At 44.7% G+C, this 17,166-nt stretch overlaps 1 protein-coding gene and 1 pseudogene across 1 annotated transcript; both read left to right on the plus strand.

Annotated features, from left to right (window-relative positions):
• Nucleotides 1-8,357: 8,357 nt before the first annotated feature.
• Nucleotides 8,358-12,161, plus strand: LOC136504392 (uncharacterized). The gene is made up of 2 exons (XM_066499312.1): nucleotides 8,358-11,868; nucleotides 11,954-12,161. Exon 1 carries the CDS (start codon nucleotides 9,069-9,071, stop codon nucleotides 11,778-11,780), a length of 2,712 nt encoding a protein of 903 aa, XP_066355409.1. The 5' UTR covers nucleotides 8,358-9,068; the 3' UTR covers nucleotides 11,781-11,868; nucleotides 11,954-12,161.
• Nucleotides 12,162-15,021: 2,860 nt separating this feature from the next.
• Nucleotides 15,022-16,977, plus strand: LOC136503629 (homeobox-leucine zipper protein ROC8-like; annotated as a pseudogene).
• Nucleotides 16,978-17,166: the final 189 nt, after the last annotated feature.

The raw sequence follows: 17,166 nt of genomic DNA on the forward strand, positions 1-17,166 counted from the left end.
AAAAAAGAAGCGGATCAAGCCGGATTTAAGAGCACGTGAACGGGGTTCGCTAGTTCAGAACAAAGAACCTTGTGCTAGTTCTTTGACATCTGACATCTCTCTTCTAACTTCGCGCTCACAAAACCCACAATTAAAGTCAGAATTTGCTTCGCCAATCAAGAACCGAAAAAAGTCAGCACACGGCAGATCCGGTGATGTGTATGTAGATCACTGACACAGCAACACGTCTCCGATTTAGCCTGCAGTGATGCTGTTTTTTCTAGTAGTAGTGCAAATGGTGATGCTGTAACAGGCTGGTGCATGCAAATTGCAAGTAGGAGTCCACTGCTGACAAAAACATGCCACTAGTAGCTTTGTTGATGGTAAACAAACATGCTGCTACGTACTGCAGTCAGAAGTAACCACTACACAAGCAGGCTCATTGGCCAGCAGGGAAAAGGCATCTCGCTTTTCACTGACCAGGGATTAGCAGGAACTAGGAAGATGCTGTCACTGCACGCTGAAATACGGAGGCCGTTGAACTCATCGATCGGGGGACTAAATTAAATAAACTACTGAATTACACTGCAGACCACATGCATGGCGCTGTCTGTTCATTCATATACTATAAACAAAACAAACAGGTTTCAAACCCCTCGATCGCTCCCAGTTTCTTCAACGCTTGCAACCGGACGCTCACGCCATCTCCGGACGGACCTCGAGGCTGAAGAATCTGCTGGGGGCAGCTGCAGTGCAGTGCAGCCATTCCGAGACGACAGGTAAGGAGCGAGAGCGACCCAGCAAGGGCTTGCATGGCGGACACGGACTTGTGAGCGAGCGCAGGCCAACAAGATATGGCATCGTTCGCGTTACTCAGAACCCGACTTAATTCGTTTCTTTTTTCATTCGGAACGGTATTTTTTTTTTACAAATTCCTCTAGAATTTCTCCAAACCATCCAAATTGCTTCGAAACCATACCATCCGAATGGGCCAGACTGTACTTATGTACTACTCCGTAGGCGGCGATTAGTAGTATTTTCCTTTTGGCAAATGGATGGCGGTGACTAGTAGGGGATTTTACTAGTGGCAAGGCTAATGATTGGTAATTAGTAGTTGGAAGAGAGATTGGACATGGACATGTGGTGGACTAGAATCAGCAGGTTCCATCCCTTATTCAAACTGAAATCTTTTTTTTTTTTTGGGGGGGGGGGGGGCATCTTGGCTTGTGTTACGTCACCTTCCTACTTTCTCCGTTTTTTAACAGTATTAACTTCGTCCTAAATTAAACATTTGTATCTTTGACCATTGATTTCAAAAATATTATATGGGTTCATGACATAAGGTTTATGCTTTTAGATCACTATGAGAAATACTTTCGTAATATATAATTCATATAAGTTGTGAGACTCTAAGTGGTGTACTCTTTCTTTTTGGCCTGGCTGCCTGTTTTGTAAATAGCTCATTCTTTCATTTAATGGAAAAGAAAAAAAAATAGGTAGGGGACTCCCCTGCTAATTCTGTCAAAAAAATTGATGGTCAAAGATAGTAAAGTTTGACTTAGGACAAAGCTAATATGACATGTAAAAAAGAATAGAGGGAGTAACTTTGATCATCAATGGATCGGTAGCGTAAGCTTAACATTGCATTATTGAGATTTGTTGAGCAATACTTTAATAATATAAGATAACAGTTGATAATATAATTCATACACGGATATACTGCTAATTAAAGTTTCATATTAGAAACTATGTCATCCTAAGACCATCTCCAATAGTCCCCCAATACCCCATATCCCTATAAAGTTGCCATATTAGCGTTAACTATATTTTTTCTTGCTTCAGCAGTTTCCCGATACCTATTCCCCTTTTTTGTGGCAACTAATAATTATCTTATCTTCCCTCAAATAAAAGGGAAGTTGCATTTCCCCAATAGCATAGGGCCCACACTAACCTTCACTTTTCAAACATCTTTCTCCCAATACACCTATGGGACCCACCTTTCATATTAGATGAGATATATTAGGGTGTTACTGTAGCAACTTCCCTAATTCTCAAAAATAATATTAGGCTACCTCGATACATACATGCTAGTGATAGATTATTGATAGACTGCTATAGATGCTCTAATAGACTTATATCATTTTTTTATGGAAGGAAATCCTTAATATAATGACGTGAACTCTAGCATGTCTCATAATGACATGTTTGGAACGCAAGAATTCAGTCTAATTTCATAGAAAAAGAATGGAGTAATAGGAAAAATTACCACATTCCAAACATGGTATGAAAAGATAAAGATTATGCATTTGAACCTGGAACCGAGAATTGAGAATATTCACACGACACACCAAATTGTTATTTTGTCCTAAACCAATGTACCTAACTGTTGTTGTGTACTACCACCGTCCGACATAAAATTTCAATTTTTTTTTGAAATCCAATGAATCCATCGCATTAAATTGCTAGCAACACGGAGCAGAAGAAAACAACCTAAACATTCGCAGTAGTCTCCTCTTGAAACATCCTCTCCACTCAAACTCCTACGCTTGGAGACTCGAGTGAAGTGGAGACCTTGTGAGCCGAGCCTGAGTGGGCTGCCTGCTGCCTGCCCGTGAGCATGACACGCTGCAAGCGACAAGCCAGTAGTCGCCCAATGCTGCACCCTAGCTTGTTTCGACGTGTTGTGCCTGCGACCTTGCCCATGTCCTCACCCAAGTGGCCATACACGACCAAATACCTGTACTACTGACGTAGCTAGCCTCCATGCCTCCATAAAAAACGAGTAGGTTTGCCTTGGACCTTTACTCCAGCCTGCCTTTTGTAGTTTTGTATTGTACAAGAACCTATCTGATTCTGCAGACGTTTTGCAGCGCGTGCAAGCTGATGATGCTCGGTTTCTTCACACTTCAGTCAGTTCAGATCTTCTCTAGTATGTGTAATTATTGCCTTATTGGTATTTGATTTCAGATCGATCGATTTGTCAATGATTAGGTCAGTGAGTTGGAGCAAGTGGCAATGCAATTTGCAGCTAATAATCCTGTACTGTATTAGTACTAGGGAGGGGATGGGATCTTAATCTGATTTGTGAATTGGTATCTTGGGGCATTATTTAAGTGCACCAAGATCTGACTGGAAATGAGGTCTCTCTGCCCTACATGAGCTGACCCTGACCTAGGAAGTCAGTAGTCTTGTCTACGCAGAACCAATTGATCCATACTGGGACTGTATTTTTTTTTGAAATAATATATAGTTGAGCATATTGCTATTTTATGATCTATCCTGAATTCCTGATATGTAGTGCCCCCACCTAGAAAAGATGCAATTCTAAAATAGTATTCGATTAAATTTTCTCAAGTTTGATCAAATTTATATGAGGAGATATTAATATTTAGTAAAGATGTATCACTATCATTAGATTTATCATGAAATATATTGTACCTATTTGAAGTCATAAATAGATATTATTTTTTTAACTTAAGAGCTTTTACTCCTTTTCCAGTACATCTTCAATTCCAGGGATAGTGAAGCAAAGGCATGAATAATTGCAAGGTACAGCAACATGTCCTGGAGTTTAATTGTCTCACTCCCTTGTCCAGTTGTCCTTGCCCCATCTGCATAATGTGGTTCTGTATTTGTCAGTTGTCATCACAAATAGTTAGACAGAAAAATGGGTGGAGTTATAGGCTTGAATGCCCAACCAAGAACAGTTGGGATCTTATTATGGGAATGGACTATGAAGAAGAAAGAACACTATATTTTTTTTTCTCTTTCTGATAAAGAAGGTCAACGGGGGCGAAGGATCCCATGGAGATTTCCATTCATTACAATAGAGTGACCCTCTGAAGGTTCAAGTTATACAAGAGAGGTCAGGTCTGTGCTTCCAAAGGCCACTTACCCAAATTTCCATTCAGTATTTTAGTGCCCTCTGAAGGTCCACGTTAAACTACGAGAGGTTCTTAAAAGGATTACATAATCGAAAAGGCTGTACACCAGGACTCTACATCATCCTCATCTCTACACTTGTTCCGCATTTGGTAGACGAGGGACTTTCAATCCTTCAGTATGCAGATGACACTATCATCTTTATGGGCAATGATCTAGAGAAGGCAAAAAAAAAAAAAGCATGAAGCTTTTACTTTGTGCTTTTGAACAGCTATCAGGACTCAAGATCAATTTTCATAAGAGCGAATTGTTTTGTTACGGAGCAACCAAAGCCAACCAAAACGAATATGCATAAATTTTTAGGTGTAATTTGGGGTCGTTTCCTTTTAGGTATCTGGGAATTCCTATGCATCATAGAAAGCTCATGAATAAGAACCAGAAGCATGTTGAAGAATGTTTTTAAAAAAGGCTGAATTGTTGAAGAAGTAAAATATTGTGGGTAGGAGGGAGGCTTGTTCTGATTAACTCCGTCTTGAGTAGCCTCCCATGTTCATGCTTTTCTTTTTTTAAATACCTAGAGGGGTTTTGAAGAAGTTGGACTATTTTAGGTCACGGTTTTTTTTGGCAGAATGATGAACACAAGAAAAAATATAGATTGACTAAGTGGAAGGTAGTATGTACGCCCGAAGATCGAGGAGTGTTGGGAGTCCTAAACTTAGACGTTCATAACAAATGTCTCCTAAGCAAATGGTTGTTTAGGTTACTAAATGAAGATGGGTTTTGGCAATAATTGCTTAGGAATAAGTATTTAAGAGATAAAACTTTGACACAGGTTTAATACTTGCCTAGGGACTCCCAGTTTTGGGCTGGTCTGATGAAGGTCAAGGAGGAGTTCCTCTTGTTGGGCAAGTTTGATCTAGGTGATGGGTCTCAAGTGCGATTTTGGGAGGACTCGTGGATAAGACCACGTCCTTTAAAATCTCTCATTCCCGCATTATATAATATTGTTAGGAGAAAATGCGCATATGTAAGAACGGTGTTGTCTATGACGTTGTTAAATGTGGCTTTCAGGAGATCTCTGGTATGTGTTAATTTACAAGCGTGGCACGATGTGGTTGCTATGGTTGCAGATATACAGTTAACAAACTAGATGGATCGTTTTGTGTGGGGGCTACATCAGAAATAGATTGTTTTCAGTCAAATCCATGTACAAAGCCTTATTAGGAGCTGAAGCTATATCATATAATACATTTATATGAAAAACTGAAACTACCTCTCAAAATCAAAGTATTTTGGTGGTATTTGTATAAGGGAGTAGTCTTAACAAAGGACAATTTAGCAAGGCGGCAATGGCAATGGGATAGAAAGTGTTGTTTCTGTTTTTCTGACGAGTCTATACAACATCTATTCTTTGACTATCATTTTGCTAAATTCATGTTGCGAGCTGTTCATGTTTCCTTTAATTTAATACCTCCGACTAGTGTTCATAATTTATTTACAAGCTGGTTACGCGGGATAAATAGGAAACTGAAATATAAGATTCTTGTGGGTGCAAGTGCAATTTGTTGGACGATATGGTTAATCAGGAATGATATAATTTTTTTTAAGGCCGCAACATCATCTTATTTGCAGGTTATCTTCAGGGGACCTACTGGACCAGGTCCTGATCTCTATTACAGAAGGAGGAGGATCGCCAAATGATGAAGATGGGATGCAGAAATATTGAGACAACCACGATGAAGGTGTTTGTAAGACACAGTTAGAGATTTAATAATAGAATTGCTATTTAGATGTTGTGTTTGCAAACATTTCTTTTATTTATTTTGGATCAAAACTTTGTGTTTAAGATTGCGTGGACGACAGTGCTTGTGTTGTAATGTATTGGTCCACAGAGAGTTGAAATATTAATATTTATTTTTTCTAAAAACACCATGTCTGTACAGTGTACACCAGGCCTGCGTCTTTATTGCAAGCGTGGAAAGTCATGTCTGTGCCTCCAAAGGCGCAGTCAACAAAGGAGCGGTTGGGTGATGGTTGATTGATGTACAGTTTCTTGGATAGCAATATTCCAACTGTAACGGATTCAGCATTCAATTGAGTTACCGAATTGTATAAACTGCTCTCCAATTCTCATTTCAAAATATTTCACTAATTTCTGTGAAAAATGCTATCCTTACTCTAGCAATCAGTAATACATGAAAAGTACTAGGAAAACATCTGTATTACAAAATTCTTGTAACATTCTGTTGTCCTCGTAAGGTAAAACCGCAAAATTTGACAAGAAATTGACTTTGGACCCATGGACAAAGGCTCTATTTGACTGGTCTATAAACCACTTTGTGCTGATTTATACGACTAATTTGTTGAGAGAGAAAAACACTATAACATTAGCTTATTAAAGCAGCCGAACAGAGCCAAAAGATGAGATTCAGATGATGGCATGAGGCCGAGCAGAAACTGTTGCCATCATTCATGGCTCTGTTTGCTTGTCTTATAATCTATACTTTTTAGCTTATTTGTTGAACTGAAATAATATTTTTTCTCACGCACCAAATCAGCCGAAACATTATTTGGAACGATATTTTTCAGTTGGCATGGATGGATTATTGGATTGGATGGGGCGATGAAAAAGCTCCCTGGCCCCGAGCCTTTTTTGGCGACAGCTCACTGCTTCACAAGGCCTATGCTATGTGGCCATTTGACTTTGTCCTGTCCACTGACATGCTGGATTCTCTGTGCAGCAGCAGCTAGGAGTAGATGCACACACACACGCCTCACGTGACCTGATCCATCCATCCACATCACGAGTGTCATGCCAAGTTGACAAAAGCAAAGGAAACACTAATCAACCATATGGATAAAGATACGTAGGCCCATGGCGTGAGACGACCAGAAGCATGAAACGGAAACGTTCTCAATGGATAAACACAGAACACCAAAAACACTGTTTGAATGTCAATGCTAGCACTACTACAGGTTTTCAATGATGGAAGTCAATGTCAGTTTAGGGTAGGAGTAGTTCTCACCATTAAAATTCAAGCTGATGGAAACAACACATTCGTTCTAAGGACTAACTTTGGTGGGACCGTTTCAAAGATAAGGAGCTACTACTCCTTGAACAGATACAAACTTGTTGTATGTACTTCCTTCGTCCCAAAATATCTGTCGCTTTCGCTTCTCGAGAAATAACTTTGATAAAATATATATTAAAAAATATTAATATTTATGGTACATAATTAGTATCATTGAAAAGATCTTTGAATCTAGTTTTTTAATAAATTTATTTGGAGATACAAATGTTGTACGTATTTTCTACAAATCGAGTCAAACTTGTGGCACGGAAATCAGAAACGACAGATAATATGGGACAAAGGGAGTATTATTATAACAAATTATCACGAAGTGCAAGAAAAGCAGCACGAAACTAGGCGAAAAGGCCAAAGACAGCTCCACAAATCAGTCAAGAAGACGATCATTGTGGCATGCTTTTGCAGTTTTGCTTTAACTCCTTAGGAAAAAAAACCCTGAAGACCAATAACACTGCATTTCAATTGGGGAAAATGTTTCCCTAACAAAAAAAAAGAAGGAAAAGTCAATGCACAAGCTTTACAGGCAGCGCACTCTATTACTACACTGTAAGCTGGGCCCCAGGGGGAAAATAATGCTACGAAACCAAACGCTTTGTTTTTACTTGGTGGAGATAGTACACTTGCAAACAAACAGCGGCCCCTAAAATACTGACTGTCAGTACTTTATTACTCCAGTCCAGAGGAAGAGGGAGGAGGAGGAGGGAGGAAAAAGTCGCTTGTCAGTTTCTGTCAAAGCTTTTTAGTTAATTAACCATGTTTTTCTTTCTCAACGAACCAATATCAACCGGACTTAGACCCTATTGCCTTCTAAAATTTCTATCACATCGAATGTTGGATATATACATGGAGTATTAAATATAGACTAATTATGAAACTAATTGCACAACTTACGACTAATTTACGAGACGAATCTTTTAAACCTAATTAGTTCGTGATTTGACAACTTGGTGCTACAGTAGCATGTGCTAATGACAAATTAATTAAGCTTAAAAAAATCGTCTCGCAAATTAGCCTCTACCTATATAATTGATTTTATAATCAGTAGCATGTATTAATGACAAATTAATTAGACTTAAAAAAATCGTCGCGCAAATTAGCCTCCACATATATAATTGATTTTATAATTAATATATATTTAATGCTCTTTGTTATCTAAACCTTAATGCGACGTGAATTTTAGTGAACAGGAGTTCGCTTCTCTCTGTGGAAACTGTCAGCCTGTTCGGGAGGCCCTATCGTATCGTGAATTATTTACTGTTGGTTGGTTTGGTATAAGAGAAAAACACTATTCCTAGCTAAAAATTTACGATCGTTTTCGAGCAAGCGAACAGTCTGATTTTCTCTCACAGGAAAAGTGTTTCGAGGGCCACGATGCGATGCATTTAGTGGCATTGAAAACACCTGCAAGGGGTTTGGTGAGTGAGAGGAGCTAGGGTGTGTGGTTGGGGGCTGGTTTCTGCGTCTGCCTCTGAGCTCGGGTTTCTTTCTTCCTCATCTGTGAATCGAGCTGGACTCTGTTCTCATGTTTATATGTAGGAGTAGCTGTAGATTTCAAGAACTATTCAGTCATATCTCACCCCCCCATTCCATTTCATTTACCAAGTGGTTCTTGCTCAACAGCTGGAGAGGCGGAAAAAGTGGAGTCAAATCTTTTGTTTTTCTCTGCTTTCTTTTTCTCCCCTTGTTTGATGCTCGTCTCTTTTCTTTAATTTGAGTTCTTGATCCTGCCAAAAGCAAAAGCCCTCACCTTTTGTTTGCAAAGGTGAGGGGTGTCCTGGCATTTCAAACCCTCCCCAATCCCTCCCACCCCAAAGCTCGTATTTCTGTCTGCAGTTTCCTCGCCTCTGAATCCCGTTCCCTCCACGAAAACCTCAGATTTCCACGCCCAGTGCTCCACCACCGCAGTTCTTGATTCGCCCACAACCAGCTACCCAAAGATCCAGTTTTTCCTCCCGAAACTGCAATTTTCCTGCACTAGTTGATCCAAAATCTCCCCATTTCGCACGGAAATCTCGGAGGTTTTCCCACTCCATGCCTCACTCCGCTCGTTGATCCAAACTGCCACCGGAAAGCTGCGATTTTTCCTCCCGAGAGCGGCGTCTTCTCGATCCGAGGCGCATGCATCTGTCGCTATGGAAGCCGCTATCCCACTGCGCCGCCGTCCTCCTCGCCAAGAACCACCGGCGCCGTGGCGGCGGGGGCGGTGGGCATGGTGGTGGCAGCAACGGCCACCGTGACGACCCGTCCTCCTTCCTCCGGCAGCTGCGGGACGCGCTCGACGCTGCGTCGGAGGATGGCTCCCTCTGCCCGCCGCCAGACACCGCCGGCGCCGATGCGGACGCCGCCGTGTCCCGCTCCCGCTCCCTGGCGCGCCTGCGCGCGCAACGGGACTTCCTCCGCGCCACGGCCCTTGCCGCCGCCGCCGGCCCGTTCCGGTCTCTCTCCGACCTCCCGCTGCTCCCCCACGCCATCGCCACCTTCCTCGCCATGTACCCAGACTACGCCTCAACCGCCGACGTCGACCGCCTCCGCGTCGACCATTATTCCCACCTCGACGGCCCCGGTGCCGGCAGGGTCTGTCTAGACTACTGCGGTTTCGGCCTCTTCGACTCCAGTTGGGATTCCTCCTCGTCGTCCTTCACATTGCACGAGCTCAATGCCAATTTGTGCAACCATGCGCTCTATGGCGGCGCTGAGCCCGGCACCGTGGAGAATGACATCAAAGAGCGCATCTTGGAGTACCTGAATGTGCCAGCCAGCGAGTATGTGCTGGTGTTCACAGTGAGCCGTGGGTCAGCCTTCCGGCTGCTTGCTGAGTGCTACCCCTTTGAGACGAACCGGAGGCTGCTGACCATGTTCGACCATGAGAGCCAGTCGGTCAATTGGATGGCACAGAGTGCACGGGCAAAGGGTGCTAAGACGCGCACTGCATGGTTCCGCTGGCCAACACTGAAGCTCTGCTCAGCGGAGTTGCGGAAGGAGATCGTCGGCAAGAAGAAGGGGCGGCGACGGGATGCTGCAGTTGGGTTGTTTGTCTTCCCGGCGCAGTCTCGCGTGACCGGCGCCAAGTACTCCTACCAGTGGATGGCGCTGGCGCAGCAGAATGGGTGGCATGTGATGCTTGATGCTGGTGCACTTGGCCCTAAGGACATGGATTCACTGGGGCTCTCCCTATTTCGGCCGGACTTCATTATAACTTCGTTCTACAGGGTGTTTGGTGCAGACCCAACTGGGTTTGGTTGCCTTCTGATCAAGAAGTCAGTAATTGGGACACTGCAGGGGAGAAATGGGTGTAATGCATCAGGAATGGTGAGGATTGTTCCAGTGTTTCCACAGTATCTTAGTGACTCAGTTGATGGATTTGATGCATTTGATGGGCTTGAAGATGATGCTGGCATTAACAAAGATGAAAAGCCATCTTCTAATGCTCAAAATGGGTCGCAGCTGCCAGCATTTTCAGGTGTCTACACGTCTGCTCAGGTTAGAGAGACTTTTGAGAGTGATCCTGGTCGGGACAGCAGCTCAGACAGGGATGGGGCAAGCACCATCTTTGAAGAAAGTGAGAGCGTCTCTATGGGTGAGGTCATGAGGAGTCCAGCATTCAGTGAGGACTGTTCATCAGAGAACTCTTTCTGGGTTGATGTTGGCCAGAGCCCATTGGGGTCAGAGAAGTCTGGTCAGTTCAAGAAAGGGAAACTGGGTTCACCATTACCATCTTCTTGGTTCAACGGAAGAAAGTGTAACAAGAGGATGTCCCCAAACTTAACTTCCAGGATATCTAGAAGCCCACTTTATGATGGTCATGTGATTTCCTTTGATGCAGCTGTGCTATCAGTCTCACAAGATGCAGACTGCCTCAAGGAAGACCCTGAAGAAGAAATTTTCGAGAATGGGCGGAGAACTCATTTCAGGCAGGTTAGTGAAATCCAAGAGGAGCCAGAGGTTGAAGAGGTGGCATGCCAACGTGCTATGAATGGTGGTGCAGAGCACAAAGAAAGCGCGATAAGAAGGGAGACTGAAGGGGAATTCCGGCTGCTGGGAGGTAGGGATGGCAACAGCAGATTTACCGGGGGGCGACTCTTCGGTGTTGAAGAGATTGATGGAGGTTTAAGCATGGGGCGCAGAGTTTCTTTCAGCACGGAGGCTAATATCATTGCTGACAGGCTGAATCGGGCCTCAGATGCTGCTGAAGCTTCTGGATATACATTCCGTGATGATGATGGTTGTGCAAGTGATGGATATGATGATGCTCAGGACTGGGGCAGGAGGGAGCCAGAGATAATTTGCAGGCACATTGATCATGTTGATATGATGGGACTCAACAGAACTACTCTTAGGTTGAGATACTTGATCAATTGGCTAGTAACTTCACTTTTGCAACTGAAGTTGCCAGACTCGAAAGGTGGTGATGGAGTCCCTCTTGTACGCATCTATGGTCCCAAGATTAAGTATGAAAGGGGAGCAGCTGTTGCTTTTAATGTGAAGCAAAATGATGGAACATTTGTTAATGCTGAAGTTGTTCAAAAGATTGCTGAGAAAAACGGCATATCTGTTGGCATTGGTTTTCTCAGTCATATAAAAGTAGACATGAACCAGAAACAGTTAAATGGCATGCTCGATATACCTGAGGCTTCATTTTATAAGAATGGACGCAGAGACAATAAAAAGGTGACCATAAGAGTTGAAGTCGTGACTGCTTCACTTGGCTTCCTTACTAACTTTGAAGATGTTTACAAGATGTGGGCTTTTGTTGCCAAGTTCCTTGATCCTTCATTTCTTGGAAGTGAACGCCTCACCATTGCTGCTGACCACTCAGAAGGACAAAATTAAGCATGGCATGTAACATAGCAACAAAAAGTGAGAGGAAGGTGATTTCTCCTTCTGTTGAAGCATATGTTGTCTTCTATGCTTTCAAGGGGTAATCAGTAGTGGATTTAGCAGATTTGTTTATTCTTTGCCTAGTTCCTCGATATGAGTCATATGACTTGTTTTTGTTCATGTAGAGTTTGCTCAACTCAAATATGTACCAGCAGCTCATCAGTAGAGCTCTTTCCCACGGAACAATGTCTGTAAAGCAGCTCACTGGAAATGAAATAGTTTGAGTGGTTTTGTGCAAGTTCAATTTAGTCAGATACTCAGTCTCAGATGTGTGTTCGTAATGTGGTTTTTACATCTTAGCAAACACTTCATTTTGGTCAACTTATGTGCGTCTCTTGCTTAAAATTTGTGATCTGAAAGTTTGAATATGTTTTGTGGTCTGTGGATCCTTGTAACATATGGATGTTACTGAATACTTATCTGTTCATAAAGTAAAACCAGAAACTTAGAATGCTGTGAGTTTAGGTTCCAATATTCTTCCAATTTGCATCTAGGGCTGCTTAATCTGCACAGTACATGTTTAGGTTTCATAATATAATAGTAAAACATCCAGTTGGGGTTGAAGTTTGAGTGCAGTACCATTGTTTTCTTTATGAGCACTGAGCAAATATCAACCACATATTGCCTGTATTGTATTATGCCATTTAAGTTTCTTGTGATCACATAGAAACAGGATATTTTTTAATGTTATTTTTTTATCACAATGAAAGTTGAATGCCTTGATAACTATATTCTAGGATGTATAGTCAGATGCTGCTGTTTCTGCAGCCTGGGACCATCTTTGTTCAATGCAGCCCTGATGTCATTTCCTATCCTACTGCCAGTCCGTGGCATACACATTCCTAGGGGCGCAGATTCTCTAACTTGGTTAAGAAAAGTCACCGGTGACTTTGGCTGTTCCGGATGCCACTCAATTTACATCCAACGGCTGCTACTCCTTTGAACTACTTTCCACATATAGCAGTCAGCCCACAAAATGATTATGGCCCAAACAAAGCCCAGATTTGGAGAAATAAGCCCAGCATGATCCCTCTTGTCCTGTGCTCTTCGACCTTCCTTAGCACATACATATCTACAAGATGTTGCCTTTCCATCAGTACCAACATTTGTGTACCTCTTCCTGACCTCAAAACCTGCATGACCTCCATAATCAATCCAAAAAGACCAAGCATCCTCCAAGTTCCTGAATTTCTGACCAATCCAAGGTAACCAAGTAGGATTCACATTCTCCCTACATGAAAAATAAATGTATATTTATTGCAAGGCACGTCTGGATGCAAACAAAGAAAAATAAATTAAAAGGTAAACCTAACTTACTTGTTTGGTTTTGCCATGTTTAAATCGGAAGACTGAAAGAGAAAAAGTTGATTTTGGTTACCTGTAAGCAAGGTCTGAATCAACGAGTACTACACAAAAACAAGCAGGTCTAAATTTTTGGCTTACAAAAAAATAAGCCTGAAAGATGAAAGATTGATTTTGGCTACCTGTAGAAAAGCAAGATCACGTGAAGGAAGATGGCGAGCTCCAACGACAGACCTCTGCCCAGGCCAGAATTTCGCGACGACGACGTTGCTGCTGTCGTCCACGCGCAACAGCAGCAGTAGCAGCTATCACACGTACCAGATCGGCAACACGCGCTCGCTGCTCCCTGTTGACGAGATGACTGTGTCTAGCCGCCATCGGCGGCGCTTGCCATCCGCCAGGCGAAACAAAATCTGGCGCCAAAAATGTGCCGTCGCTGCTTATTTACCCGCCAAAAATACATAGCGCCTGTAGTCAACCGATTCCACTTCTCGCGAGTTGGGCTTTTGTTTGGGCTGTCAAATGGGCTGAGCTAATTGATTCTTGAAACCTTTGTGAAAGAGAACCGTTGGATGAGGAATGAATGGAATCGGGACGAGGAGAAGTCACCGGTGACTTTTGTTCTTCAAGTTAGAGAATCTGCGCCGCATTCCTAGATCCTCTCTGAAATGGAGACGGTCTCATGAATTCAAGGCCACATTTAGTTCCCAGCCAAATTCTCAAAAAGTGCTACAGTAACCATCACATCGAATCTTGCGATACGTGCACGGAGCATTAAATATAGACGAAAAAAAACTAATTGCACAGTTTGGTTGGAAATCGCGAGACGAATATTTTGAGCCTAATTAGTCCATGATTGAACACTAATTGCCAAATAAAAACGAAAGTGCTACAGTAGCCAAATTCTTAAATTTCGCCTAACTAAACACATATATAACATGGACAAGGTCTGATACAACCTTAGGGCCTGTTTGGCAGGGCTCTGTTTTCTCTGAAAATGGCTCCGGCTCTGGCTACTCTGAAGGAACAGCTTCTCTGGAGCAGCTGAAGCCGTTCTGGAAAACGTTTGGCAAAACGGCTCCTTCGCACTAGACGACCTGAACCCACAGCAAGGAGCTGCGCGAAGCTCGTTTTTGAGGCTTCTTCTGCGCAGGCAAAAAATGGCTTCGGCTCTTGACCGGCTCCCCATGCGGAGCCTTTTTCAAAATAGGCGTTTGGCACAGCTCCTGCAGGAGCCCTGTCAAAGAGGCTCTTAATGTTCCCTTTGTGCTAATAAACCAAAACCATGAAAGCAAACTACAAATTTGTTTTGTGCTTTGCTTTTAACTATCCAGGAAAGGTACTCCTATTTGAACTATTCCGGTTTCAGTTTGTTCATGACTTTTGTGGTCCCCATTCACCGCTAGGCGATACTCTGGAACTTTATTATAGTTCCCACTCTGTGATACCATAATATAGATCCAGGTAGTGGCCCCTTCGCCTTTATGCTAGTAATCAAATTTTGAAGCTCATACAAATTACTGTCCTATCTGTGTTAGATACTTAGATGTTAATGCTCAGTTGTAATTTTTTGGAGATGCTCAAAGAATCTGTGATCTCATGGGTTTTCCTTCCAAGTACAAATGATGGAGTATACGAAGTGAACTTGTGATACTTAAAGCAGACATAGTTTGCTCTTGCCTAGTCCATCTTATTACATAGAGAGAATTATTTATTTGGCACTGAAACAAATCAGTGTTTCGTATTTGGCACTCGAAAATTTGAACTTTCTTATCTGGCATCAAGTTGAAATTTCCTTTCGTAAATGGTACTGTCGTCCATTTAGGACAGTAACGGTGTCAAGTGACTGGTAAAAAGACATGAATATCCTCGTTTGCAGTAGAAATCCACGATGCCAAATAGGGAAGTTCGTATTTTCGTATGGACATATTGCCGGAGCTCTTGCGCAGTTCTGCGCCAGATTCAGCAGTTCAAAGCGTACGATTCTCTCTTGTTTCGTTTTGTTTCCATTTCTTTTGCTGTTTCTTCATCGTGTCCGGCCGTCGTTGTCGTCGTGATGGTTGACGGAGAGGAATGTAATGGTGCGTGTTCGCCGGTGACCGCAGGATGTTCAAGGAGTGCCCGCACCCCGACGAGAACCAGCGCGCCGCGCTCAGCCGGGAGCTCGGCCTGGAGCTGCACCAGATCAAGTTCTGGTTCCAGAACCGCCGCACCCAGATGAAGGTAAAGTGTCCCAGTTCCTTTTTTTTTCTTCTTCCATTCACGAGTTCGCCGTGTTTCATCTCGACCTTTTGTCGGCTTGTTTTCCACGGGTTCTTGATGGATGACGACGCTCCTGTGTGCTTGTGCGAGTTGCAGGCGCAGCACGAGCGCGCGGACAACTGCTTCCTCCGCGCGGAGAACGACAAGATCCGGTGCGAGAACATCACCATGCGCAAGGCGCTCAAGAACGTCGTCTGCCCCAACTGCGGCGGCCCGCCCATCGCCGAGGACTACTTCGACGAGCAGAAGCTGCGCGTGGAGAATGCCCGCCTGAAAGAAGAGGTAAATCATGAGTTGACCAACCACGCGCTGTTTCCGGCGACGTCCTCGCCGGTCTGTCCGTCCCCGTGTATTTCTGTACTGTACGTCTGTCTCTGAATGATGCCTGCCTGCCGACCTGCAGCTGGACCGGGTGTCGAGCATGACGTCCAAGTACCTCGGCCGACCGTTCACGTAGATGCCGCCGGTGCCGACCATGTCCGTGTCGTCGCTGGACCTGTCCATGGGCGGGATGCCCGGGCAACAGGGCCCCCTCGTTGGGCCGTCGCTGGACCTGGACCTCCTCAGCGGCTGCTCGTCCGGGATGCCGTACCAGATGCCGGCGCCCGTGATGGAAATGGAGCGCCCCATGATGGTGGACATGGCGACGCGCGCCATGGACGAGCTCATCCGGCTCGCCCAGGCCGGCGACCAAATCTGGGTCAAGGGCATGCCCGGGGACGCCAAGGAGGTGCTCAACGTCGCCACCTACGACAGCCTCTTCGCCAAGCCCGGCGGCGCGTTTCGCCCGCTGGACATGAACGTCGAGGGGTCCAGGGACTCGGGCCTCGTGTTCATGAGCGCCGTCGCGCTCGTCGACGTCTTCATGGACACGGTACACTTGCACATTCCTTCCTTTCCCTTCGTCTTCCAGCGCCTCGCGCCCATGGCGATGGCTGATCGATGTCGTTGTTGTTGTTGCAGAACAAGTGGATGGAGTTCTTCCCCGGCATTGTGTCCAAGGCGCAGATCGTCGATGTTCTCGTGAACGGCTTGGGCGGGAGGAGCGACTCCTTGATCATGGTAATGCCGTCGAATCTCTGCATTGGAAACAATGCTGTGCCTTCTCGTCGTGTGAATATGTGATCACTGGAAGGAAAACTAATGGCTGGCGCCGTGTCGTCGCGCAGATGTACGAGGAGCTGCACATCATGACGCCGGTCGTCCCGACTCGCGAGCTGAGCTTCCTCCGCTACTGCAAGCAGATCGAGCAGGGGCTATGGGCCGTCGCCGACATCTCCATGGAGGGGCAGCGCGACGCCCACTACGGCATGCCGTCCCGCTCCCATCGCATGCCGTCGGGGTGCCTCATCGCCGACATGTCAAATGGCTACTCCAAGGTGATCGACGCGACGCGACGCGAGCAGCTCATGCCCCTGTGCAGGCTGTGCTCCACGTGCACGTGCATTGCTGTGTGCTAGTGCTACACTACAATGGCTGGTGCCCCTGGCCTGGCCTGGCCTGACACACGTTCATGTCATGTGTGCCACAGCGCCGCCACCTCGGGAGAGAGAGGGTGAGGGAGAGAGGAAGGGGAGGCGATGGGAGCAACTGCGACGGCAACGGCGGCAACGGCGGCTGCATGGGCGGCGTGGAGGTTGGTAGAGGTGTAGCGGCGTGGGAGTCTTCTGTGTACAGGGGTACATCGGACACACGAAAAAAAACTGACATGGTCAAACAGTCAACTAACAGATTGATCTATGAAAGTGGACGGCAGTGCCATTTACGAAAGGAA

The sequence above is a fragment of the Miscanthus floridulus genome, chromosome 14 (assembly GCF_019320115.1).
Source record: "Miscanthus floridulus cultivar M001 chromosome 14, ASM1932011v1, whole genome shotgun sequence".
Taxonomy (NCBI): domain Eukaryota; kingdom Viridiplantae; phylum Streptophyta; class Magnoliopsida; order Poales; family Poaceae; genus Miscanthus; species Miscanthus floridulus.

Coding starts and splice junctions, on each gene's coding strand:
- LOC136504392 (XM_066499312.1), top strand. CDS start 9,069: ATGCATCTGTCGCTATGGAAGCCGCTATCCCACTGCGCCGCCGTCCTC.